The 24,661-nt window shown below is 46.7% G+C and overlaps 6 protein-coding genes across 15 annotated transcripts; 3 read left to right on the forward strand and 3 right to left on the reverse strand.

The window, feature by feature from the left end:
• Window positions 1–173: 173 nt before the first annotated feature.
• Window positions 174–4,048, forward strand: LOC117580111 (translocation protein SEC63 homolog). Its single transcript, XM_034266390.1, has 4 exons — window positions 174–693; window positions 1,418–2,127; window positions 2,194–3,448; window positions 3,509–4,048. Exons 1-4 carry the CDS (start codon window positions 570–572, stop codon window positions 3,685–3,687), a joined length of 2,268 nt encoding a protein of 755 aa, XP_034122281.1. The 5' UTR covers window positions 174–569; the 3' UTR covers window positions 3,688–4,048.
• Window positions 4,045–8,977, reverse strand: LOC117580113 (SH3 domain-binding glutamic acid-rich protein homolog). Of its 8 annotated transcripts, none has more exons than XM_034266393.1 (6): window positions 8,925–8,977; window positions 8,595–8,852; window positions 7,376–7,432; window positions 6,922–7,302; window positions 5,859–5,954; window positions 4,279–5,657 (listed from the first exon to the last, which is right to left on the reverse strand). In XM_034266393.1, exons 2-6 carry the CDS (start codon window positions 8,637–8,639, stop codon window positions 4,677–4,679), a joined length of 1,560 nt encoding a protein of 519 aa, XP_034122284.1. In that variant the 5' UTR covers window positions 8,640–8,852; window positions 8,925–8,977; the 3' UTR covers window positions 4,279–4,676. The 8 variants fall into 8 exon arrangements, with proteins under 8 accessions (XP_034122291.1, XP_034122290.1, XP_034122286.1 ...); XM_034266396.1 differs by lacking the exon at window positions 8,925–8,977 and having other exon boundaries at window positions 4,279–5,077; window positions 5,159–5,657; window positions 8,595–8,910; XM_034266397.1 differs by lacking the exon at window positions 8,925–8,977 and having other exon boundaries at window positions 4,279–4,870; window positions 5,087–5,657; window positions 8,595–8,909.
• A 924-nt stretch (window positions 8,978–9,901) lies between these two features.
• Window positions 9,902–12,995, forward strand: LOC117580115 (akirin). Its single transcript, XM_034266402.1, has 4 exons — window positions 9,902–10,227; window positions 11,359–11,716; window positions 11,780–12,136; window positions 12,195–12,995. The coding sequence occupies exons 2-4, from the start codon at window positions 11,479–11,481 to the stop codon at window positions 12,203–12,205; spliced, it is 606 nt and encodes a 201-aa protein (XP_034122293.1). The 5' UTR covers window positions 9,902–10,227; window positions 11,359–11,478; the 3' UTR covers window positions 12,206–12,995.
• Window positions 12,996–14,347: 1,352 nt separating this feature from the next.
• Window positions 14,348–17,568, reverse strand: LOC117580112 (sphingomyelin synthase-related 1). Its single transcript, XM_034266391.1, has 4 exons — window positions 16,716–17,568; window positions 15,393–15,896; window positions 15,167–15,333; window positions 14,348–15,108 (listed from the first exon to the last, which is right to left on the reverse strand). Exons 1-4 carry the CDS (start codon window positions 17,314–17,316, stop codon window positions 14,659–14,661), a joined length of 1,722 nt encoding a protein of 573 aa, XP_034122282.1. The 5' UTR covers window positions 17,317–17,568; the 3' UTR covers window positions 14,348–14,658.
• Window positions 17,569–17,803: 235 nt separating this feature from the next.
• On the forward strand, window positions 17,804–21,460 carry LOC117580110 (nuclear valosin-containing protein-like). Of its 3 annotated transcripts, XM_034266387.1 has the most exons (10): window positions 17,804–17,890; window positions 17,944–18,010; window positions 18,171–18,294; window positions 18,362–18,694; window positions 18,760–18,816; window positions 18,875–19,200; window positions 19,258–20,484; window positions 20,551–20,883; window positions 20,944–21,168; window positions 21,236–21,460. In XM_034266387.1, the coding sequence occupies exons 2-10, from the start codon at window positions 17,954–17,956 to the stop codon at window positions 21,299–21,301; spliced, it is 2,748 nt and encodes a 915-aa protein (XP_034122278.1). In that variant the 5' UTR covers window positions 17,804–17,890; window positions 17,944–17,953; the 3' UTR covers window positions 21,302–21,460. The 3 variants fall into 3 exon arrangements, with proteins under 3 accessions (XP_034122278.1, XP_034122277.1, XP_034122280.1); XM_034266386.1 differs by having other exon boundaries at window positions 17,868–18,010; XM_034266389.1 differs by having other exon boundaries at window positions 17,868–18,010; window positions 18,763–18,816.
• Window positions 21,437–23,112, reverse strand: LOC117580114 (carboxypeptidase B). The gene is made up of 2 exons (XM_034266401.1): window positions 22,481–23,112; window positions 21,437–22,422 (listed from the first exon to the last, which is right to left on the reverse strand). The coding sequence occupies exons 1-2, from the start codon at window positions 23,027–23,029 to the stop codon at window positions 21,508–21,510; spliced, it is 1,464 nt and encodes a 487-aa protein (XP_034122292.1). The 5' UTR covers window positions 23,030–23,112; the 3' UTR covers window positions 21,437–21,507.
• Window positions 23,113–24,661: the final 1,549 nt, after the last annotated feature.

Consider the following 24,661-nt stretch of genomic DNA (forward strand, 5'->3'; position numbering starts at 1 on the left):
ATAATCTATTCTATAAAATGCACCACGCAGTGCGAACAGTGATATAAATATCCGTTGTAGCATCTGAAGCTGCGCGAGTGCTCGACCAAGATAAAAATAATCTTCTACAGGCGCAACAAATGTAATCGGCAAGACGATAGCGGAACCGACCCGGTTGAATTGATCCAGTTCGGCCCTGAACTAAACAACCCTACGTGTCAGTCTCATGCGTCGGTGTAAATAGTTTTTTTTAAATTTCGAAATATAAATCGTGATTTTCTTACAACAAAACAGCCAATGTTTTTCATTCCCGCTCGCTAACAATAAGTTTAATTAATAATTGAAGAGAAAGTGCCCTGGCCCGGGACCGACTGCCAGCGTGCACAACCATCAGCTGGAGCTGCAGTCGCTGCCGCCACCGCCTGCCGCCGCCACAGCGAAGAAAAGTTGAAAAAGGCCACACAGCACACCAGACTCAAGACTCAAGACTGCTGGCAGCGAATTGAAGCTAAGGAAAGGCTGCTCGCTGATAATCTTTGTATATAGCCAGACCAGACTACCCACACATATAGGCGGTAGCAGCAGCATCGATGGCGGGTCAAAAGTTCCAATATGATGAGAGCGGCGGAACGTTCTACTACTTTGTGCTATCGTTCTTGGCCCTAATATTGATACCAACAACGATTTACTATTGGCCACGTAAAAAGAAAGAAGGTTAGTGCTGCCTTCGCTTCTGCCTGATTATAATCGCTCTCCACCTGCAGCGCGACATTGTGTGTTTGTGTTTGGGTGTGTGTGTGTGTTCCTGCGTCTGTCTTAATAAGTATGAGTGTGCTTATCCCCCCGCCCAACAACAAGGTACATGTGTTTTCCGCTCACAATTGCAAATGGACACGTTCCAATAATTTATTCTAACAACGTCACCGCAGCAGCGTCTTCGTATTGGTGAAAGCTGCGCTTACACGAATTTCAAGTCGGGCTCACTTCACAATTGGGACACCAAACACAAAACACACCATGTGTTCACACGTCGCTGTCATATCGCGATGTCGCGATGTTCCCGAGTGCGCTGCTCTGGATCTGGAGTGATCCAGCATAAATTGCACATGCGTGTGTGAGTGTGTGTGGACTTGGCCCACTTAGCGTGATGCGCCATCGTATAAACGAGGCACACCTCCGGGGCAGCAACTCTTTCTCTTTAATCCAAATCCAGTTATTCTATCTGAAAGAGCGAGAAGAGAGTACGGTTGCATTGCCGACACTCCTGTGCGTTCAGTGAAAGTTCTCTTCTCAGAATGCCCAGAACTCTCTCTTAGCGAACAGCATACTCTCTTACATGTGCCTCTCTCTTAAGTTTCATAAAAGAAGCTAAAACTTATATGCCAAGGAAATGTGAAGATCCATCCATAGCATTATTTAATGGCCAAATTCTTTTCAGATCCCGGTAAGCGCAATGAGGAATGCCAGTGCGACGATTGCAGGAAAAAGAAGACAATTCTGGCCAATGCCGAGCCGTACAGAGCCCTCAGGTCGTGGACCATCAAGCTCGTCATAGTGCTGGGCTGGGCCCTGCTGCTATTCCTCACATATCGTGTCTCGCAGTTTGACTATGAGATGGCCAGCTTCGATCCCTTCGAGATACTCAATGTGCCGCCAACATCCTCGCAGGCTGAGATCAAGAAGGCCTACTACAGGCTGTCCAAGATCCTGCATCCGGACAAGGAGACGGGTGACGAGAAGTCGTTCATGATGCTCAGCAAGGCCTACCAGGCCCTCACCGACGACGTGGCCAAGGAAAATTACGAAAAGTACGGCAATCCAGATGGACCCGGTGCCATGTCCTTTGGCATTGCCCTGCCCTCGTGGATTGTGGAGAAGGAGAACAGCGTTTGGGTGCTCGGCCTGTACGGTCTCGTCTTCATGGTGGCCATGCCCTCGGCCGTGGGCGTCTGGTGGTACCGTTCCATACGCTTTAGCGGCGACAAGGTGCTCCTTGACACCACCCAAATGTACTTCTACTTCATCCACAAAACCCCGCACATGCTGCTCAAGCGCGCCCTCATGGTGCTGGCTGCCAGCTTGGAGTTTGACAAGCGACACAACTCCCAGGTGACGGAGCGACAATCGGACAACGACGAAGTTCCAGCGGTAAGTTGAAGCTGCCTGTATTCCTGTCCACACCTTACTTATCCCTTGATTTCTGGGTACATTCAGCTCATCCGGCAGCTGCCCAATCTGAATGAGAAGTGCAAGGAGCATCCACTCTGCCGCATGTACTCAATCAAGGCACGCGCCATTCTGCATGCCCATCTCTCACGGATTACCCTCAACGCGGACACACTGGAGCGCGATCGGCAGTTTATTGTGAAGAAGTGCCCGTATCTGGTGCAGGAGATGGTCTCCTGTGTGCACCAGCTCGTGATGATGGCCTATGCCAGGCGTGTGCCTCGTCTGCCCAGCATCGAGACCATCGAGAACTGCATGAAGATGTCGCCGATGATCATCCAGGGCCTGTGGGAGTTCAAGTCGCCGCTGCTGCAGCTGCCGCACCTGACCGAGGACCATTTGTACTTCATGAACAAGAAGCGGCACGTGAAGAATCTGCAGCAGTTCGCGCAGCTGAAGCCGGAGGAGGGCCGCACGCTGCTCAAGAATCTGTCGGACTTTGAGTACGAGAACACCATGAAAGTGCTGGGCAAAATGCCACTGATCGACTTCTCCATACGCTGCGAGGTCATTGACGACGAGAACACCAATGTAGTCACTGCCGGGGCCATTGTCACTGTCACAGTGACGCTCGAGCGCAAGGACATGAAGACTCTGTTCGGAGACACCAAGGCACCCGAGAAGCAGGGCATCAACGACGAGGCCAACGAGGAGGCTGCTGGGGATGACGATGAGGCTGCAGCCGCTGCTGTTCCCGTGAAGAAGGCTTCGGCCTGGGCCAAGCCACGCAAGGGTGGCAAGGGCAAGGGCGGCAAGAAGCCGGCCAACAACCAAAAGAAGAAGCTGCCACCCAAGGCGACCAACGTGGCTGCGACCACTGCGTCAGCATCGGCCACAGGATCCGAAGAGCAGGGTGTCAACTCAGAGGCAGAATCGGATGGCGGGGACCACAGCGATGTGGAATCGGTAGCCGGCAGCGTCAGCGAGGACGACGAGAAGCAGAACAAGAACAACTCTTCGCTCGACGACGACGATGACGAGGAGTGGGAGCGCCTGCAGCAGAAGTTGAACAAACGCGAGCGCCTCGAGGGCAAGTCGCGCCTATCGCACACCGTCCACTGTCCCTTCTTTCCCGAGGAGAAGCAAGAGTACTGGTGGACTTACATCTGCGACCGCAAGTCGCGCACACTCCTCACGGCCCCCTACCACGTCACGAATCTGGTCGAGAAGGAGGAGATCCAGCTGAAGTTCACTGCGCCGCGTTGGCCGGGCGTCTACACGTTCACAGTGTGCCTCCGTTCGGGTGCGTAAACTTGCAGAAAATGTTTGCCGACTGCAGTTACTAATACAATTTATATTGCAGACTCTTATCTGGGCATGGATCAGCAACAAGAGCTTAAGCTGGACGTGCAGAAGGCGCCAGCACCACCGACAGATCATCCCCAGTGGGATTTGAGCGAGTCCGAGCCGGAGCACAACGATCAGCAAGAGAATCTGAGTGACTACACGACAGACACGTCCGACGAAGAGGACAGCGACTAGAGAGAACGTGAGCCCAGCATGACAGTAGACGAATCTCAGCTGCAAATGCGGCTGATTGATTCCCCTGCGAGTGAATATATCCCTCCTTTCCGCAGAGACAGAGAGATGTGCAGCAGATGTGCAAAACCAGCAAACAAAGCAAAACCTTTTCCTTTCCTTTCCCCATGTTTTCATCCTTTTAGTAAATGATTTTCGCGTGGCGAGAGCCCCTCGCATTTTGACTAGTTTTATAATGGAAAAGACCCCGAACTAGAGCGTAAATAATTATAAACTTCATTTTACCGTGTACTGTACTAAACATAATTATAATGTACTGTATATTTAGTTATTTGGATACAACTAAAATGAGAAACGTAATTCATCAGTACTGTGTTCGTTTACTGAATATTTTTGTGGTCGCTGAAAAACAAAGTAAATAATAATTTCCAAAATAAATTCGAAGTGCAAGCGCTGCCTGCCCCTCTGCTGACGGTCGTCTACTGCGCAGTCGCTGCACGCTCGCTTTCCAATAGCCGGTCAGAGTTTGTTGTGGGCTGATCGACTGCTGTGGCTGGAGCTACCGTTGTCGTTGCAGAAACTTGGCGCTGTGTGGTGTGCATGGGAGCGCGTTAAGGAAGAAAAATGTTTTAAAAAGTCGCTAGAGCTTGGGGTAAGTGTGTATCAAGCATTACTCTAAGGTTCGTTACCCGCCACCTGAATTTGTGTGATTAGTGAGTTTTCTATTTACAAAATATTGCGGCATTATATGCTTAATGTGTGCGTGTGCGTGTGTTTCATGTGGGTGTGCCGTGTGGTTGCTACGCTCATTCGTTCCAAGGTGTACAATTGCAAGGTGCCTTTCGATCTTTCTTTGCTCGCAGTCATAGCAACTGTAATTCGCTCTCTGGAAATGCCTAACCTTGCATTCGGACACTTGGGATACAGGTTACAGTGAATGATGGTTGTTGTTTTTGCTTGGACTTTTCCTTTTTTTTTGCGGTAGTTTACAGTTATTGCACCGTTTTGCTCTCTTCCTCCCCGGAGGAGGACGCCTCTGCCTTCTCTTCACCTTCCGCAGCCTTTGGTTTACTGCTGCCATCTTCTGATTCCTCTTTGGCCTCTGGATCAGCGCTCTCCTTCTTCTCAGTCTCCTTTTCAGAGACTTCGCCCGATACGGGAGCGGCTTCTTCTTGAGTTTCCTCTTTTTTCTCCGTCTCCTTTTCAACATCTTCGGTTGCGACTGTTTCAGAGGCGGATTCTTCTTGAGTTTCCTCTTTTTTCTCCGTCTCCTTTTCAACATCTTCGGTTGCGGCTGTTTCAGAGGCGGATTCTTCTTGATTTTCCTGTGCTTTCTCAGTCTCCTTTTCAGCATCTTCGGTCGTGACTGTTTCGGTGGCGGCTTCTTCTTCTGTTTCATCTGCTTTCTCCGTCTCCTTTTCAGCATCGTCGGTCTCAACCGTTTCAGAGGTGGCTGCTTCTGGTGTCTCTTCTGCTTTGCTGGTTTCCGTTTCAGCCACTTCTTCCTCCTTCTTTGCATCTTCTCCCTCACCATCTGCTTCGGCCTCTTTTTCCGTCTCTGCTACTCTTTCATTAGTTTCTTCGTCATCCTTGTTACCGTCTTCTTTCTCAAACTCCTTCGACTCTGCTTCGTCCTGTTTTTTTATTTCTTCCTGAGTCTCCTTTTCCGCCACAACTGCTTTCTCCTCTTCTCCGTCATTCTCCTTTTCGGCTTCTTTGTCAGTTTCTGCTTTTACTTTGTCCCCACCAGCCTCTTCAACTATCTCCTTCGCATCCTCTTCTTCCGAAGGCTTTTCTTCTGTATCAGCCTCGTCATCTGCCTTGGTCTTCTCATCGGCGTCCTCATTTGGCTTTTCGATGTCCTTTTCACCTTCTTGTTCTCCCACCGGTTTCTCAGTTTCACCCTGATCTTCCTTTGATTCATTACCTGTCGAGTCCTCCTTCGCTGACGCTTCCTCAGCTTCGGTTTCAGTCTGATATATGTTGGGGTGGTTTGTGGGAGTGGTGCGTGTTTTTGTGTATGGTTTTAGGGGGAGGAGTGGAAATGAATATAGTACAAGATACGATCAGAAATCGGGCGTCTACGGTGCCATAACATGCCTTGGTTAGCTCCTAAAGCACCTACTTCTCCTATGTTAGCTCGATTTCATGCAACTCTCTTATGGATCTATTACCTTTTCCTCGCCATTCTCTTCCTTGGCGTCTGCACCTTCGCCCTCGTCCTTCTCCTTATCCTCGCTCGTCGTCTCTGCTTCTTCTTCGTCTTTCTTCTTTGGAAGAATCACACGCACACATTAGATAAATCAAAGAAGAATCATCGGGCTTGCATTTTTACTACCACTGTTAAGTGCTGGCATTCTACAGTCGCGACTTTCGCTGTTAAGTGCTGGAATTCATTATAGTGTCGCGCTGCTACGACCACTGTTAAGCTCTAGCGTTCTACAGTTGCGCCTTTGCAAAGTGTACAAGTTTGGATTATTGCAGTGTTAGACGAGTGTGTTAGAAAAACAAGCCTTGCAGATGGTTACATTTTTTTTAGTTCATACAAATATATTTCCTTTTCATTATATAGGCAGCGCTTTTTATGTTTTCGCATTAACATAACTGCTGCACAAACGGTACAGCTTTCTTCTACACTCTCATTCAAGATGATGGAACTTAAGCTTATGAGAACCTAAAGTGTGCTGCTGAAACACATACATACAGACGGATGTAGCGTAGTGGTTAATGATTATAAATATTTTTGATTAAAATTGTCTTTTTTCTCAGTGTGTTGACACAATTAAATTAAGAGCGTGTGCAGTGTCTAAAATTTTGAAACTTATAACTTAAAGATTTGCAGTCGTCGGGGAGGGTTAATACAATTTTTAAAAGAACACAAATACAAGCGCCTTTACTTTAGAGAGACAGATATAGGTAGATGGGTGGTAATGTGGCAGTGTTACCATTTAAATTTGCTATGCCATTAAACTGGTTAAATTGTTAGAATGCAATTTATCCAGTTTTGTATGACAGCAAAAATAATTATGAACGGTAACCGTGGAAGTGCTGATACGCTGTTAGATAAAATGAGGGGTTATTGCTGCTGTTAGCATTATGCTGGCCACCAGGGTGGCCTTAGCTGTTAGAGTTGATGTTAATTCTATTGCTGTTATTGTTACTGGTACTTTTGCGTTTTCTGTTTTGTGTCGCTTCATAACAATTAACGGAAATACGGTAAATGGCCTAAGCTCAAACCTCTGCCTTCTCCCCCGCCTCGCCATTGGCTTCAGTAGCAGCCTCCTCCGCGGGTGCCACCTCATCCTTTTCTGTCGTCTTCTCCTTTTCGCCATCCTCATCTTTCTTGGCATCGCCGTTCTCCTGCTTAAGCTCGATCTGGGCACTGCTCACGGCCGTGGTGTCGGCGGGAGCCAGCTTAAGGAACACCTCCAGGGTGTCGATCTCGTTGGCCATGTCGAAGGCGTCGTAGTCGCCGCAGTAGTCCGCATCGTTGAAGATCTGCGGAGGGAGCGGGTGCCGGGGATCGGGATCGGAGACTGTGCCGCCATTGCTGGTCGATTTGTTCTGCATCATCTCCTTCTCTCCCTCTTTTCCTGGCTCTGTGATGTCCACGGTGTCCTGGAGACGATGAAATTATCAAACTTATATGTCCAATATCCCTTTTGACAGAACTTTCAGGTATCTAACTTACATACTGGATGTTCTTGCTGTCGAGTATCATCAGGACACGCTGTTGGCGCTTCTTAACCTGCAAATTAAAAGGATTTGGATATTAGTACAAGCGGATGCCAAGACATTGTCCCCAAAGGTCTGCCAGTCCCTGGTTGCTATTGTGAATGAATTTCTACCGACAAGCCTGTTTGTGTTTACACGCACACACCTACATTCACACACTTGAAAGCCCGATAAGGAAATCCAATTGGAACTGTTTGTTTCGTGTAATTATCACACGATAAGGTGCTGCTACAGTTTTACTTTGACTTCACGCACCTATTTAGAGGCTGACGCACCCGCTCTCTCCACAAGAGTAGTTCCAACTATCACACACCCTCTGCGAGAACTCTGCATATGAGTAATGAATATTTTAAGTTGGAGAACTTTCCATGAGTCTCTCCGGGCATAACCCAAACAATTTTAATATAGTGTATTGATTAGGACGGCTTATATCCTGCCTTGCACTACAACTCCACTAAAATTGATATACCTTTCTGCTCTGCGGGTAAGTGGTATCATAACAGGAACAACAAACAATGGCAGCAAAGTCGTGCTCTCTCTTGCGCCCTCATTGTTGTTGTCAAAGTTGATGCTGTTCATCTTCTTTATGTTGTTGCTGTCGATGGCCTGCACAATGCCCGTTATGTTATTGTTCCTATTCGATATTTGCAAATGGAACAAAGGAGAAGAGCGAAAAAGTGAATCATGCCAACACACACACACAGCTGCGCACATACAAGCAACTGTGATCAATGAATGTGCTCTCTTTTACAGTTCAACAGATCTAAAGTTGACATACACAAAAAAAAGCTTCTACCTATGATACTATATATGGGCAATGAAATGTTTGCGGTCATTGTGCTGCTTCTTGCCACCACCACACACGCACACAAACACAGCCAAACAGAAAATACCCACTTGCTAGCATGACGTTTCGACTGTACACCACACACTATACCATCATCATCACACGCACACCAGCTAACAAAAAGCAGAAGAACGGCCGAGGAATTAAATAGAATTTGCAGTGCATATCGTCACCCGTCTTGTATCTAAGTTTGTTGGCTGCTAATGACAGGGCCCAAACATTCCATTAACATGACACCAGAGCCAGCCACCGCACTGCAGCTCAGTTCTAGTTCTATGCAGGCTTTGCCTCGCCTCGCCCCACGCCACCCCACCCACGATACACTTACCTCCTTGTTGCCGGACATGCCGCTGACGTAGACTTTTAATACCATTTTAGCGTTTAATAATGCGTTGTTTTGTCAATGTAAAGTTCTGTCTATTCGCGTTTCGCGAAATGAAAATATTCGAGTAAGACGATTAAAATATTTTTAGATCTTTCTTTTTCGTTGCTTCTGCTCTTGGCCCCTACGATGCTGCTGATACGTAATTGTTGTTAGTTCCGTGCACGCACTGGGCAAAAGTCAACTACTGCGGCTCGACGATTGCTGCGAAGACGCGGAAGTGCTGTAGTGGCTAGTAAAAATTTTAAAAATTTAAAATCTTAAATTTTTTCCTACTTTTTTAGTTTAACTGGACAGTGGGACCGCGTATTTATTGATAAAATATACAGAAAGACCCTCGGAAATATACCGAAATATACCCTTGCATTTTCTAAATATACTGTAAATATACCGTAAATCTAAATCATATTCTCGACTTTGATCTTCTGTGTAATATTAGCAGCCAGTAAGGACACTCAGCATAAAATCTCTAATTTTACTCGAATCATCATTTAATTCTCCACAAGATCGGCTGATTTTCATGACCAATGTTTATTGGAGTGGTTGCAAAACAAGGTAAAAATTAAAAAGGTCAACCAACAATGTTAGCATAACACGGTACATGAGTGGTAATTGATTGCTACTTATTTGATAATTTGTTGCCAGTCGGTAGGTTTTTATAGGATGACCATTTGTATACCCTATTTCCATAAATTAATATTAAAATTTAATATTTAAAACTGCTCTCAATCATTAATAATGATTATTAAACCTTTTAATATGCTTTCTATGTATATACATATGTTTATATCGATCTTGATGCATTCTCGATATCTAAAATCTGCTCAAATTTGTTGGAATCTCCAACACAGATTAACTTCCAAAAATATCTTAATTCCAGGATATCATTCCCACTAGGGGTACCAAATGTTGCCTATTCCGTGCCAAATGTTGGGGAACAATGCTGCTCACTCTTCGAAGCTTGTTTTATGCGATAGCTGTGCTATATCGATGTTTTGGGCTACTGTGTAGTTCATATATACAATCTAATATAATGGAGCAATTCCAATAAGCTTAATTGTAAAGAATTGCATAGTCATTCGCATTCAATTTTAGTTTCAGTGCTGAGAGTCCTAGCCAGTATTTAATATTGATTGGAATATACAAATCAAAACAAAATTCATAAATATTGCTTGCATCGGTATATTTTTAGAGTGAGAACGTATATTTAGGTATATTTTTGATGGTAATGCCGTATTCTATCGATAACTCCGCGGTCACACTGCACTGCACGCATCGTCGTCCATTTTTGTTAAGAATCTGACCGAAAAATTGTTAACTTAAGAGAAATTTCACAATAAACCAAACATTTAACGACAGTGCATTTCAGTGGCCTTTGAAATACTGCTCAAATAACTAGCAAGCAATAACTAAAACATATAAATTACTTATACGACTTAACAGCAATCTGAATCATTTGTGCGTGCGTATGCGCCAGCGGAGTATTAGTACAATACAATAAAAAAGTAAATAAAGCGCGTGTGAAGTGGTGCAGAAACTCGACGGAAATCCATAGTGCAACGCAGAAAAGCCAACTAAAGTAAGTGCAATGGTGGTGTGAAAAGCGTGTGGCCACACATTTCTTGCCAGATTTCCACTACGGTTACTGGGCGGCGCTAGTAATGATATACGATTCGACCATTTTTAAAATTTCATGAAATCAACATTCCAACTCACACTTGCAGCTGTGCTGTGGTGAGCGAGTGTGCGTGCCCAAGCGAGTGTGTGTGCCAGAGCGAGACAACCATTGTGATCGCTGGCATTAGTTGCCGTCATTTTGGGCTTCTTCTGAAAGCAAATCTCCTCGGGTCTGGCATTTGTCACGTAAAACGCTAAACGTTAATGGTAATTAAAAACGAACGGTGCAAATTGTACGTCGATGTACCAGCTCGAAAAAGTCATTTCCGCACGTGTTGCAAATTGATTGAACCCTGCCTGTGAACCACTGCTGTGCGAGAGACAGTGTGAGTGTGAAAAACAGCTGGCGCAGGCTAGGCCGCTGGCCGCTGGGGCTCCGTGTTTAAAAGACTACGCATTATCCTGGTAGTGGTGGTGGTGTGGTGTGGTGGTTGTTCTGGCATTGGGTTACACCTTTCTTTCTTTCCTCTGCATTGCTATGCATTTATAGTTGTGTTGGTAATTGCGCTGCGCCTTTTGGTGTCGTTTCTCTTTCTCTTTGGAATCGCCCTTTTTTCCTGCGGCGATAGCATAGCAGCTGCTTGCAGGGCATCAGTGTTGCCCGCTAAGCGGTTTCTGCTTGCCTCAGAACATCAAAAACAAGCCATATAGAGTCTTTCTTTGACTCAATCATCATAGAGCCCTTGGAACGAGTCATCTTTTTACATTAAAATTCTTCTCTGGAATTTGATTAAACCGAAAATCACAGTCAAATTGTGATTAGATAAAGGCCACATCAAAAATCAAGCTAAATTGTGCGGGAAAGAAGCCAAGCGGACAGCGCTGCCTGACAGGCCATAAATCGCTGCACCATTTTCTTTTATTGTTTGTGCTCTGCATGTGTGAGTGCGTGCGTGTGTGTGTGTGTGGCAAGTGAATCCTGTTTTTCCTTGAAACCAGTTATTCGCTCCATTCCCAGCAAGGTGCGAGAAGCGAAACGAACCGAACCCCTCCTAATCCATTGAATATTATTTTCTCCTCCGACTCTTTGCAGAGAACAACAATACACGACGCTTGCAACACAGCAGCTGTGCAACACCTGTGGCAATAATCAGAAACAAATTTACCCAGCTACAAATTTATCAACTTTTCACCGAGAACCTTAACAATAGCGATGGCCTGTGCAACACTGAAGCGCGCCTTAGACTGGGAGTCGATGAACCAGCGTCCCCCCAAGCGTAGGCGTTGCAATCCCTTCGGCCAGTCGGGCAGCAGCAGCTCCCCATCGCGTATGGACCGTGATGGACCCACCATTGCTTCGGGCATAACGCACACGCCCAGCAATCGCTATGCCAAAGACAGCACCGAGCCGAGCCCATTCTCGGAGGCAGCTCTGGCCAAGATGTCGCCTGGTAAGGAACACTTTTGTTGCCGTTTCTCCTACACCTACTTACTATACTTTTGTTCATCTGCAGACAAAATGGCCGAGAATTTGTGCAACGAAATCAAAAGACTGCACAAGCGCAAGCAATTGCCGATCACAGCGGCTGCCATTGAGCGCATGCAGGACTCTGAGTCGAGCGGCTCCGAAATGGGTCCGGAGAGCCCCCGCCGTCCGGACAGCCCACCGAATCTGATGCGTCACGGCGAGAAGGCGCTGTTCACATTCAAACAGGTGCAGCTCATATGCGAGAGCATGATCAAGGAGCGCGAGAATCAACTGCAGGAACGCTACGAGTCAGTGCTGACCACCAAACTGGCCGAGCAGTACGATGCCTTTGTGAAATTTACTTACGATCAGATACAGCGTCGTTACGAGGCAGCGCCTAGCTGTGAGTACACCCCTTTGTTTCTGCCCTTGCATCAAACTAATCATTATTTTCCTTTCAGACTTGTCGTAAGGCTTTTAAGCCACACAAACAAAACAAAACAAAAAGAGAAGAAAAAGAAATTAATAATTGCACTACGATCTTATGTGGACGGTAGATCTACCGCGACAACAACAACAGCCCTCATTTAAACTAAAGCAACAAATAAGGAAAACAAAAACTAAACAAAACAACAAACAAGAAAGAAAGAAACAAAAAACTACCATAAAAAGATTTTGTTTATTGATATATATTTTGAAATATAGAGAGAAGCAGAGTTATAGTTTACGACTAGAATTACATTTAAATATTGTAATACCAACCACAAAACAAAACAAAAAACACAAATTATCTGTTGTTACATTTATGTTTTGACAAGAAGAAGAATATCTAGTGCGAAGGACTATACAAAATAGACACATGCAGACGGAAGAGAAGAGAAGAGAAGAAGGAGAACGATGAAATGAAACCTCAAGTAGCTTCGTGCATAACAGACAGAATTGGTAAAGCTAGCATGTAAGGTATTATGATTATGAACGTATATCGGAACTATATTGTTTGCGGAGCAAGAATGAAACTACAACGGCATGGAGGGAGACTCATGTAATACACACACACAAGAAACACGAAAAACCATTCATAGTTTATTTTTGCATATTAGTTGTACTATAATATAGTGAAGGATACAAAATGAGTGCTCGGGTCTATCGTTTGTTAATTGTTTCCTCCAAAAAACCAACTGAAATGTTTCGATTTGCTTTATACTATAAATACAACAAAATAAAAGAGAAGAAACCCAAGCCGGAAATGGAAAACCGAGAGAGAAAAAACCAATAAAAATCACAACAAAAAAATAAAACAAACAATGAAAAAACAAATATGTTATTTTTTAAGCCAAAACTTGAACGCTTTCATAGTATATTATTAATTGTACGCTTGAGAGAGTGCAAGAAGAAGTTTCATGTTTCACTCAACAAACATATTTTTTTCACACAAAACACACAACTTGAAGAATATAAAAACACACGCAAACAAGCAAGCAAGAATATATATATAGACAATATATATACATATATCTGTATACATATGTATATATATACAAATGATATATATATTTTTCAAATTACCGCAATCATACATACTTTAAATTAGTAATTTAAAACTTACAATTAGTAAAGAAATGCCATTTTTATATTAAAAACAAAAGAAAAACAACAACCAACAAAAAATAAAACAATGAATTGTATAATTGCTGCCCCCCTTTGGTTTGGTCTTTCATTTTGGCTTAAACTCTTCCATTCGATTTCATTATTTTCAAATTAATTATAATTTAATATCAAAAACTTGTACCACAAATGGCCTAAAACATAAATCAATAACTGAATAAACTCGACAAATGACAACATTTTAGATTATTTTCAGAGAACAGAACTACTGACTCTGTGCTGCCATCAATCATTCTTTATCTTTAAATCCATTTCATCATTTGAAACAGAGCTCGGCACGCATACACTCATCCGCGCGCAAAACGGAACATTGCAATGCATTGGTATTGGTACGAATTACTGTGAAAACGCGCGTACGTGAGCGGCAGCGCCTCGGCAGTGCCTTTTTCTATGCACCGCGCGGAGACCTGATTTAAAGTGGTTCTATTTTACTGTTGTGAATTTTTGTGAATATTTCCTAATTTAAATACTTGCTCCTGTGTTGTGGAATAAAGCGTGGAGAGGAATTATGTTATGGAATTTGCATGCACAACATGCAGCGAATATTTTATGTACCTTAATCAAGGTAATCCTAAAGTAAAAGAAAAGCTCAACAATGCCTAAATGACATTAATACAATTATTATTTATAGGGTTAGATGAATGCAGCAGAATTTGTTAGCTCTCTCTGGCCTTCAGCTTAAAACTTGATCTGAATGATTGTCCTTTTCTGAGAATATTTAGTAATGATTTATTGATTTTTCTGTTTTGTTTTGTTTTTTGTGCATTCAACAGAAACTTTTTTCAGCTTAACACTAAATAACTAAATTATACACTTGATTCACATGCTTATAATTACAAAAATAATGCCTTAACGAAAAGTCTTCAATAATAAATACATTTAGTTCAAGGCTCAAGATTGAACGGAATGAGTAGGGACTATCCATTAATAGCTGCTAGATTTGATTTTAGTTTCTCAAAATAATACGTTAACTAGGGACCGATTGGGTAAGGCTAGGAAGTGAGTCGAGTAATGGTTAGCTCTGACATCCTGGGAAGGCACTACGAATGGTAGAATGAAGAGAGATTAAGGGGAAAACTGAGCTGAGCTGCAGGAGGGGCATAGAAGGGGAAGGTGTTTAATGTAGTTTTCGAAATAAAAATATCAGTCGGTGTGTTTTGTATTTCAGCATTTTGTTTGCTTTACGAAGAACGGCATCGATAAATGGATTTTTGAGAGTGTGTCGGGCCAAGCCCCATGGAAGAGCCAAGTGGCTGTGAATCATAGCGCCTTCTTCTCACGCAGCAGCGGCACTTGGGCGAGCGTCTGTGCCGAGGTCTCACTCGCACTAGAGGAGTACGGGTCCAAGCTGATATCTCTGACACCGCCATTCCGGTTCTGTGGCGGGGGCTGAGCTGTGGGCGGCGTGGCCATGCCGCTCGTGCTGCTCGCCGTCTGTCGCAAATTGTAGACGCGCGACTGCAAAAATCTGTCGGACTCAGCGGCAAACAGGTGCATCGACGATTTCGAGGACAATTGTCGCTCCATCCAGTAGCGATATGCGCCACCCATCATTAGGTCCTTGGCTTTGAATAGCTGATCTATCAGGCCATCGATCAGGCTGCCGGGCGTGTCAAATTCGTTGGGCACAATGCCCTGTACACTGCTCTCGAAGTAGCTGAACATGGGGAACCAAATGCGCGTTCGATTTGAGTCGCTTTGCATGAGAGCCTGCGGGAGATACAGATGAGAATGGATGTGCAAATGGCATGTGCATGGTTTACCCTACCCTGTTGTTCGCCAGCGTGTGATAGTAGAGGAACAGACGCGAGGTAATGTAGAAGGCCACAAACACATCGATGGAGTAGTGCTCATGGGCGGCCAAAATGAAGAAGATTCCAAACATGTTCAGCAGCCAGGTGAGTGTGTGCAGGAAGTATAGATTGCGTGGCGTATCTACAATTAATACAGCAGGAAAGTCAGTAAATCAAACACACAATTCTGCTCTCACTCACATTCTGTGATGAAAAAGTTGAGCAGCGTCAGGGCCACGGTGTGGCCGCTGAACATGTAGTCGCCACACGTTCGCACGCCCTGAATTGACATGCCCAAACCGCTCCAGATGCGATAAGCGCGAGTCATGCGCATGACCAGGGCACCGAACATATCCACGTTGGCGTCATCGATGGCAAAGTCCTTCTGATTGCACTGCAAATGTGTGCCCGGCACACTCAGCGACGTGATCAGCATGGTCACGCAACGCAGCAGGAAGACGGTGCCGGCCAGTGCAAAGAAGCGTCTCAGCAGCACCATTCTGTACTTGTGGAAGATGAGGACAAACAGCCAAATGGTGAACAGCAGCGAACCCGTGATCTCGCACATGTTGAAGGCCCAGGGAATGTGCGGCACGTTGTCAAGGAAGATGTCCGGCAATGGGGGGTAGCGCTTCATATCCGGCACGCGCTCGTGCACAATCACCATAACGAACGACGTTATCCAGGTCACGACAAAAGAGTAACCTGCAATGGAAGATCGGTTAATAAGCTGCACAAATAATTTAACCAAAGAGAGAATATTAAGTTTTGCCATCTCTAACAAGGAATCAACGGTGTAGTTCTCTGTAAGACAGAGCGAGCACACTAGCTTTGCAAATAAAAGGAGAGCAGAAGAAGTGTCATCCCTAGCCAGGAGCAAATTTTAAAATTCCAACTGGAATATGCTGGAATTGGCCGTTACTATGAGCGTTTACTGTCTCCGATTTAAGCAGCCAGCACTTGAAGGGTGTACATGTGTACACATACTTGTGAGTAAAACAAACAAAAATAAAGTATAAAACAAAGCGACATTTGAAATTAAATGCACGCAAAGTTACACAAAGGCTGTGCTGGCTGAAAATTCCCCTGCATCGATATATGTACGACGCTGCGAGTGGTTTGGGGGAGGGGGCCAGAACGAGAGGAGAGCGTGTTCGAGCGTTTCCACATAACCTCCAAAGCAGACAGAAATAGCAGTAACGTGCGTTACCCGAGCTACTACAAACTATAATTAACATAATAATTCAAGTGACGTACATATTTTTATGGGGAAAAAAAGAGTGTGGCATTGAACTATTGATAGCAGCCCACAAACTCATGACTGAAAACAGCTGATAACGGGAATTTGGCAGATGTATGGATGTATGGGAAATGCGTGCTCTCTCTCCCTCTCTCTGTTTCAAGCTGCATAAACAAATTCCACACGACCGATAAGGTGGAAGAAACAATCAATGAACAATTGACCTTCACAATTGACTAGAAACCTGACTAGCTGCATGCCAAGTGGCCAAGTGGCCTACTCACCTAAGCTCATAGCGGTCTTAAAGTATTCCGGGGCTACGGAGCCTCTGCCCATGCGCAAATACGTCTCGCAGTCGGACACATAGCTGGGGCAGTCCAATGGCTGCGTTGGCGGGCAGGCGCATGACGAGGACGCACCACCAGAGCCGACCAGCGGCTGAGAATTGGATTTCTGGGACAGATCGTTCAACACGGCATCGTCCGTGGGGCCGCCGCTGAGCTTCACCAGCCTCTGGAGGCGGGAGAGCGACACCCAGAACTTTTTGAGTTCGCCAAATGAGAATCTGTAGTCCAATTTGTAGCGCAAGGCCCGGACATCGTCCTCGGTGAGGATCAGCAGCACCTCGCCGTCAATATGCTCATATCGCAAGCAACGAATGAGCGTGTCGGAGAAGTTCTCCATGGTGGCCCAGTTTTGCACTTCGTCCAGCCCCCATTGCGCCACTTCACAAGGCTCCACAGGGTCCTCGGTCACTCGCGAAGATTGCTTCGGAGGCGTCGACTGATCCTGTGGCATTTCCTCTTCACCGCCATTCATGCGCTGCGGCACGGCCTGCCCTGTTTGCTGCTGACTCACTAGCTCACAAATTTCACCGTCGCACATTGTGGAAGCTTTCTTTTTTTTTCGTTCCCTTATTGCTGCCACTTTTGAATTAGCTTTTGTTCTTAGATCATCATTTGGTGCATCATTTCAAAGTTTGGCACGCACTTGCTACGACGGCTAACTGCAGTACATAACGCGATTTTTATTTATTTCACATGCATCATTTGTTGATGTAAAACATTTAATTTGGCAACTTAAAAAATTCCAGCGCCTACTTCGTGTTTTCGTTGTTTTCAAGAGGTGCGAAGGGGGCTAGGGGCGCCGTCAGCTGTTTGAGCAGTCGAGTGAATACATCGGTAAGTGGTTTCCACCAGCAGCAATCAAAATCGATAGATATTAAAATAAGTAATTAAAATTATAATAAACTACAAGAGCAGAGGCTAAGCTAAACTAATACCTAAAGGTTTTGGTTTGCAAAAAAACTATAAACAGCATTTAAACTTGCTTTCGTAGCCATTTGTATAAAATTAAGAGCAATAGTAAAGAATATCGATATCTATCTCAAAAACAAAAAGCAACACAGTGGAAACAGCGATATTACCCGCCGATATCGACGGCGTCGCTTGCATTTGCGGTAAAGTAAATTTGTTCTCGTGTGTGGAATTTTTGATAAATTTCAGATGTCAGATTTCAGAATATGAAGAAATCCAAGCCTCTGCTACACGACCATTTGATTACGATTCGAGTGAAAAAGGTGAGCATTGCAATTAAATCAAACTAAATTTTTGCAACAGCAGCTAGCCGGCAAAACAGCACCAGATGCCGATGCAAAAAAAAGAAAAAAGTTAGGACGAAACAAGGTTAGGGCGCAGAATTGGCGTTTGTTCATTTGTTTTTTGGGTTTGCTTCTGCAGTATTTGGAGGAGCATATAGGCGAGACGTATCTGGATGTGAAGCTGATGACCAAGGAGTTGATGAGCAAATATCCAGAATATTCGCGTCGCAAATTTGGACCATTCAGGCAACTAGTGCATCAAGGTACGACGCACATACCGACGCCGCCTGCCCATGTGCAGCAATTAATGGCTTCCATATTTTTTTGCAGCATTTAAAATTATCTCGGACAGTTATAACTTGGACCAGGTAAGCAGCTCCGAGGAAGAGTGCCCCAGTGAAGAGTCAGAGCCGCCACAGAACAGTGTCATGAACAACATGATGAACAGCCTGTACAGTCAGTCGCGCAAGTCATTGGCCAACAAGCCAACCACGGAGCCCATTGACATATCCAGTGGCGATGAAGGAGAGGATGATGCACCATCCACCACCAATGCAAATGGCGATGCTTCACAGGCACCGCCACCGCCCATCATCAGCAGCAATACGCTGAAACGCATCATGAGCGATGAGGGGGAAGCAAATACAGTGGCGGCCAAAAAATGTGAGCAGGCAGACACAGTGGCCTCCAAGACATGGTTGAAAATTAATTGTTCTCCTTTTTATTAGCAGTTAAACCGAACACCAATATCATTCAAGGACCTGGCCAGGAACCAGCACAAAAATGTGAGTCCAACTCTGGGATATTCCCCTTGTAGCATGCATTTACTAGCTCTGCTTTCAGTCAATTCAGGCTCCGGCAAGACCCACTCTGATGGCTGTCCACGCAAGGATCAGCGCAATTCGTCGATGCTTTACCAGCAGATGCGAAATCAATCGCCATCGGGACGCCCGCGCAAGAACAAAAAGGAGCTGGAGCTGCAGCATATCACTGAAAGTTTCCGCGACATTGGCGGCATGGATGGCACACTGAAGGAGCTCTGCGAGATGCTCATACACATCAAGTCGCCAGAGTTTTACTTCCAGTTGGGGCTGCTGCCCGCCAGAGGTTTGCTCTTGCACGGTCCACCCGGTTGTGGCAAAACCTTTCTGGCGCGCGCTATTAGTGGGGTAAGTGGAGGCGGCAGACACTGGAGATCTTGTGCTTTATTTATGACTTCCTTTTAGCAACTGAAAATGCCGCTGCTGGAAGTGCCAGCCACAGAGCTTATAGGTGGCATCTCCGGTGAGTCGGAGGAGCGCATACGCGACGTTTTTGAGCAGGCCATGGACTCGTCGCCCTGTGTGCTCTTCATCGATGAGATTGATGCCATCGGTGGCAATCGCCAGTGGGCCGCCAAGGACATGGAGCGTCGCATTGTCTCGCAGCTGATTAGTAGCCTGGACAACCTGAAGGCCACAGAGTTCGGGCAGTCGGTGGTGGTGATTGCAGCCACCACGCGTCCCGATGTGCTCGATCCTGGACTGCGTCGCATTGGACGCTTTGATCATGAAATTGCCATACACATACCATCGCGCAAGGAGCGACGGGAGATCATGCGCATTCAATGCGAAGGTTTGTCCGTTGACCCCAAGCTCAACTACGATAAGATTGCGGAGCTAACACCCGGCTATGTGGGCGCTGATTTGATGGCTTTGGTCTGCCGTTCCGCTGCCATTGCCGTGCAGCGGCGTTCCATGAAGAAGTTCAGGGAGTTGCATGCGGCCAGCGAGATGAACATGACCACGGTGACGCTGGATGATGATGACAATGATGTGTCGATTGCAAAGGCCAAGGAGGAGGCTGAAGCCAAGAAGGAGGAGGACAAGTCCGACGGTGACAAGGCGGACAAAGACAAGTCGCTGGCGGAGCAGGAGAAAGCTGATGGCGACACTGAGAAAGGTGCCGAGGGAACTACAAATGGCCAGACGCCCGACAAACCCTCCGACGCTGCCATGGAAGTGGATGAAGTTCCGCCGCCACAGAAACAGAAGCAACAGCAGCAGGAGACAACCGTCAATGATTATTACGAGCCCACTTTGGCCGAGTTGACCAACTTTCTGGACAATCCACCAGAAGAGTTCTCCGATCCGAATTTCTGTCTCACTTTGGAGGACTTTATGGACGCCATCAAGGTCATGCAGCCATCGGCGAAGCGTGAAGGTTTCATCACTGTGCCGGACACCACCTGGGCGGATATTGGTGCGCTGCAGGACATACGCGATGAGCTGAAGCTCGCTGTGTTGGCTCCGGTCAAGTATCCCGAGAAACTCGAGCGCCTTGGGCTGACGGCACCCTCGGGCGTGCTGCTGTGCGGTCCACCAGGCTGCGGCAAGACGCTGCTGGCCAAGGCCATAGCCAACGAGGCGGGCATCAACTTTATATCGGTGAAGGGCCCCGAGCTGATGAATATGGTGAGCCGCAACCGCAACCGCAACCGATGAGCGCTTGGAGCCTAAATTCTAACCTTTCTCTTGTAGTATGTGGGCGAGAGTGAGCGTGCGGTACGCGCGTGCTTCCAACGCGCTCGCAACTCGGCGCCTTGTGTCATTTTCTTTGATGAGTTCGACTCGCTGTGCCCCAAGCGTTCGGAGGGCGGCGATGGCAACAATTCGGGCACGCGCATTGTCAACCAGCTGCTCACCGAAATGGATGGCGTGGAGGAGCGCAAAGGCGTCTACATTCTGGCTGCCACCAACAGGCCGGACATTATAGATCCCGCCATACTGCGTCCGGGACGTTTGGACACCATTCTCTATGTGGGTTTGCCGGAGCAGAATGAGCGCGCTGAGATCCTCAAGGCAACCACCAAGGTGAGCATTTTATGCTGCTTTCATTGAGGAAACTCTAATCATTGCCGCAACTCCACACAGAATGGCACGCGTCCTGCTATGGCCGATGATGTCGATCTGGATGAGGTGGCTGCTGAAACCAAGGGCTACACCGGTGCCGATTTGGCTGGCCTCGTCAAGCAGGCTTCCATGTATGCGCTGCGCCAGTCGCTTGCCGAGGATGACAACAATTTGGAGGGTTTGTGTGTGCGTCGGCAGAACTTTAAGGATGCACTGAAGCAGCTGCGTCCTTCAGTTAGCGAGCAGGTAATAATAGTGAGACCAGCCTCTGGCAAGTTGTTTTACGCTAATTTTGAACTCTCTTTTTGTGCAGGATCGCAAAGTATACGAAAAGTTGCGCCAGAAATATGCCGCACCGCGTGTGCCCATTGCTAAGTAAATCTCGCTAATTAGTCGTACATACAAAACAACAAGCCCCAAATCAACCCATCAATATTAAGAGCGAAAACAAACGAGGAATTCCGCCACACACCCACAAACATCCCATTTAAACCACGAAATAAAAGCCCAAAGCTAACGGTACAACTGGGCCAATACATTTAATTTTGTTGACTAACAAAAGGACACAAGACCAACAACAAATCTCTATAGAAAGACGCCCAGCGGCAGCTTTGGTCCATCGCCATGAGCGCCAGGCAGACGCGCGGGCGGCGCAGAGGCAACTTTCGGCATTTGCCGTGGATGCAGGCGAGCACCTGCGGCCGCTGCTTTGCTGCTCTTTTGCAGCTTCAGTATGTACTCGTGCTGTGCACGCACCGAACGCTTCACACGCTTCTTCGGCTTCTTGGGCGTTGCCTGCTGCGGCTCATCGGTGTTCGCAGTGGCTGCTGCTGCTGGCTTGCTCTCCATGGCAACAACCTCGTTGCCCGCACCATCGCCCGCTCCTGCCTGGTAAATAGCTGCCGCTGGCAGCGCTGGCTCTGTCTCGCGCTGTATCTGATGCCGCAGGTCGTAGGCGCGCTTGCACATCTCCCGTATGCCGTACCAGCTCTCGTGGCCTATCTGGCTGATCATCTCCACGGGCGGTTGGAAGCCCAGATCGCGCGACGGAAGCTCCATCACCAGAGCCATGGGCACGCGCAGCACACCGTAGACATAATCCACCACGGAGCCGGCAATTGTGCGCTTGGTGAGGCAACTTATGCTGCCCGTGCGGTACTCCCGCCCGTTGTAGGATTTGATGGCACACTTGCCCGAGTTGGCCAGCGTGCTGAGTTCGCGCCAGAAGAGCGGCGGATCGCGGCTGTAGCCCCAGGGGTACATGATGCTCTGGCCATACGAGTGCAGGGACAAGAAGAACAAAAGATTGGGGCCCAAACGATCCAGCATGCTGCGCAAGGCGCGTGTCTCTGGCTCGGAGAAGGGTCGTTCGCCCTTGTACGTGTTGCGATTCATCTTCCCCGTGCCGCTGTTCCAGAAAATGTCATAATTCCGATTGCAGTCGGTGCCCACGAACTTGGTGGACTTGTGCGGGCGTCGATTCTTGCGCCAATTGGGATTCTGCAGAGAGAAATGTTGGCCGTTTAAGGAGAAAGTGTGTGCCGCAGCTTGCACCCACCTTGTTCCTGGAGTACTCATAGCCATCGGGATTAACCAGCGGCACAATGATGAAGCGCAGCTTGCGCAGCACTTCGATATTCCGCGTATGCCGCTCCGTCAGCTGATAGATGCAATTGAGCGCCGTCGTCACGCCAATCCACTCACGCGCATGCGTGCCCGCCTCAATGAAGATTGTGTTGCGGCACTGTTCACCCTTGATGACCACGGGGCAGGGCGTCTTGCTGTTCGCTGGCAGGTACACCTGTGGTGGCGAGTGCTGCCGCAACTGCTGCGACAGCTCCACATTCGCAGAGTTCATCCAGTTGATCTCCAGGGCGCGCACCTCGCGCCGCTCGTGCGTCAGGCCCAGCGTGTAGCTGCGCACAAAGTGCGGATAACGATTGCACAGATAATCCATGTACTGACAGATTTGCTTGTGATCCAAGTAATTGTGCAGCACATCGGGACGGGGTATGATGACGCGACGTGGAGGCACAATGGGTGGCTCAGCAAGCGCCGCTTTGCCCCTTGTTGGCTTTACGTTGCGTTTCGATTTGGTGGGCAACATTGTGCGAGCAGAACAAAAAAAAACAAGAATTTTTGGTAAGCAAAATTATTTTCACACGAGAATTTAATGTTTGTGTCGTCGCAAGGGAAACAGAACTGAGCTCTGCCAGTGTGTGGGGGGGCAGCAGTTGGCAGATCTTTGAGGCCTCGCCTGCTGCCTGCTTCACCTGATTTTTGATGCTCAACTCCAGCCGCTCGACCAGCAGCAGGGCGAGACGTGCTCGCTGCTTGGGTTTGTCTTCCATTGTGTGGTCCGCGGGCACTGGCAGTCGGAGTTTTGTGCGCCACTGGCACTGTGGCATGGATGGGTAACTGGAACAGCGACAACGTTTAATAAGTTGGCTCTAGCATGTACGACGAGTGTTTGCGGAATTGGATTTGGATTTGCCAGACATTCCCTTTTCCGTTCCTGTAGCTGTTTCTGTTTCTGTTTCTGTTCCTGTTTTTTGCTGCCACAAAACGCAAATATGCTAAATGTCAGGCTGGGGCTGACGTGACTCGTGGGCGTGGACGTGGACATGGACGTGGGCGTGGGCGTGGGAGTCCCCAAAAGGCACGCTTCAATGCAAATAACCAGAGGCACAACAGGGCCGCTGGCGTGCAGTCTGGCCTACGAGTAGAACACAGTCCTTTGGAAGCGTTTTGCATGGGGCCAAATCATTTGAAGATTTGCTGCTGATTTACACTGTGATGCAGGGTTTTTGGCACCACAAAGCTATGCATCGAGTTGGTTTTTCTTTGTTTTATCTGATTTATTTTCATTTAAGCGAAGAATCACGCATCTGCATGCGTATATGCCTATATATATGCAGCATTATCTTTGCCTAAATCCTTCAAATATCTCCCTTCAATCCACCCATTATCGCTGTTCCTTCAACCTGTTGCCTGGTGTAATATTTATTCACTGCCTGTGCAAATGTCATGTTAACGCAAAAAGTCAAAAGTGTGCCTCAAACATGTGTACATAGAGCTACCTTTTATGTACAGCAATATATACAAATATATAGCTAAATGTGTATCTGTGTATGTGTAGCACAAATTGCCATACAATGGGCAACAGTCAGTTGGCAACCAGTTGATTTATACGGCCTCCCCCGCCACCCCTTGGTTCGTGACGCTTTTCATTTAACGGTCTTTTAGGCAACTTCCTGACACAGTGAGTGCCATATATTTGCATCCAGCTATGTCTACATAATGCATTGTTACTCTTTGCCTCACTGTGTACCCTGTAAGGGCAGAATTTTGTGCTGGTTTAGTGGCTTTGAGGGTTTTGAGGCATTTGCTGCTGCAACTTTTTCTTGCACTTGGAAGCAAAGATGAAAAAAGTTAAAATTCATTAAAAGTAAACGTTAAATAAATATAAGTAAATATTATTATTAAAAATACAGGATACATTGCAGTCTTTTATGCAGTAATTTCTTTAAATATATTCCCCTGGCATATCCTTTTTGTAGAGACACGCAAAGGCCCAGCCAAAAGGAAGCAGCCTGCGCCAGTCCCTCAGTCGGTCCCTCAGTCAGCGGGTTGATTCTCCTCCTTCTGAAGTATGCACATTATGTCATTAGCATGTTGGCAAGTTTGTTTAATTTTTTGTTTGTTTGTTGGCTGTCTCCTGGTTTACAAATGAACGTAC

Source organism: Drosophila guanche, unplaced genomic scaffold, assembly GCF_900245975.1.
Source record: "Drosophila guanche unplaced genomic scaffold, DGUA_6, whole genome shotgun sequence".
NCBI lineage: Eukaryota > Metazoa > Arthropoda > Insecta > Diptera > Drosophilidae > Drosophila > Drosophila guanche.

Excerpts from the sequence above, each read along its gene's own strand:
- LOC117580114 (XM_034266401.1), bottom strand. The coding sequence starts at position 23,029 with ATGTTGCCCACCAAATCGAAACGCAACGTAAAGCCAACAAGGGGCAAA. Across the intron at positions 22,423-22,480 it reads ATGAGTACTCCAGGAACAAG|AATCCCAATTGGCGCAAGAA; the intron begins GTGGGTGCAAGC and ends TTCTCTCTGCAG.
- LOC117580110 (XM_034266387.1), top strand. The coding sequence starts at position 17,954 with ATGAAGAAATCCAAGCCTCTGCTACACGACCATTTGATTACGATTCGA. Across the intron at positions 18,011-18,170 it reads TTACGATTCGAGTGAAAAAG|TATTTGGAGGAGCATATAGG; the intron begins GTGAGCATTGCA and ends TTGCTTCTGCAG. Across the intron at positions 18,295-18,361 it reads CAGGCAACTAGTGCATCAAG|CATTTAAAATTATCTCGGAC; the intron begins GTACGACGCACA and ends ATTTTTTTGCAG.
- LOC117580115 (XM_034266402.1), top strand. The coding sequence starts at position 11,479 with ATGGCCTGTGCAACACTGAAGCGCGCCTTAGACTGGGAGTCGATGAAC. Across the intron at positions 11,717-11,779 it reads TCTGGCCAAGATGTCGCCTG|ACAAAATGGCCGAGAATTTG; the intron begins GTAAGGAACACT and ends GTTCATCTGCAG.
- LOC117580113 (XM_034266393.1), bottom strand. The coding sequence starts at position 8,639 with ATGGTATTAAAAGTCTACGTCAGCGGCATGTCCGGCAACAAGGAG. Across the intron at positions 7,433-8,594 it reads GCATGTCCGGCAACAAGGAG|GTTAAGAAGCGCCAACAGCG; the intron begins GTAAGTGTATCG and ends TTTAATTTGCAG. Across the intron at positions 5,658-5,858 it reads AAGAGAATGGCGAGGAAAAG|ACTGAAACCGAAGCTGAGGA; the intron begins GTAATAGATCCA and ends AACATATATCAG.
- LOC117580111 (XM_034266390.1), top strand. The coding sequence starts at position 570 with ATGGCGGGTCAAAAGTTCCAATATGATGAGAGCGGCGGAACGTTCTAC. Across the intron at positions 694-1,417 it reads GCCACGTAAAAAGAAAGAAG|ATCCCGGTAAGCGCAATGAG; the intron begins GTTAGTGCTGCC and ends AATTCTTTTCAG. Across the intron at positions 3,449-3,508 it reads CACAGTGTGCCTCCGTTCGG|ACTCTTATCTGGGCATGGAT; the intron begins GTGCGTAAACTT and ends TTTATATTGCAG.
- LOC117580112 (XM_034266391.1), bottom strand. The coding sequence starts at position 17,316 with ATGTGCGACGGTGAAATTTGTGAGCTAGTGAGTCAGCAGCAAACAGGG. Across the intron at positions 15,897-16,715 it reads TAAGACCGCTATGAGCTTAG|GTTACTCTTTTGTCGTGACC; the intron begins GTGAGTAGGCCA and ends CTTCCATTGCAG. Across the intron at positions 15,109-15,166 it reads ACACGCTGGCGAACAACAGG|GCTCTCATGCAAAGCGACTC; the intron begins GTAGGGTAAACC and ends TATCTCCCGCAG.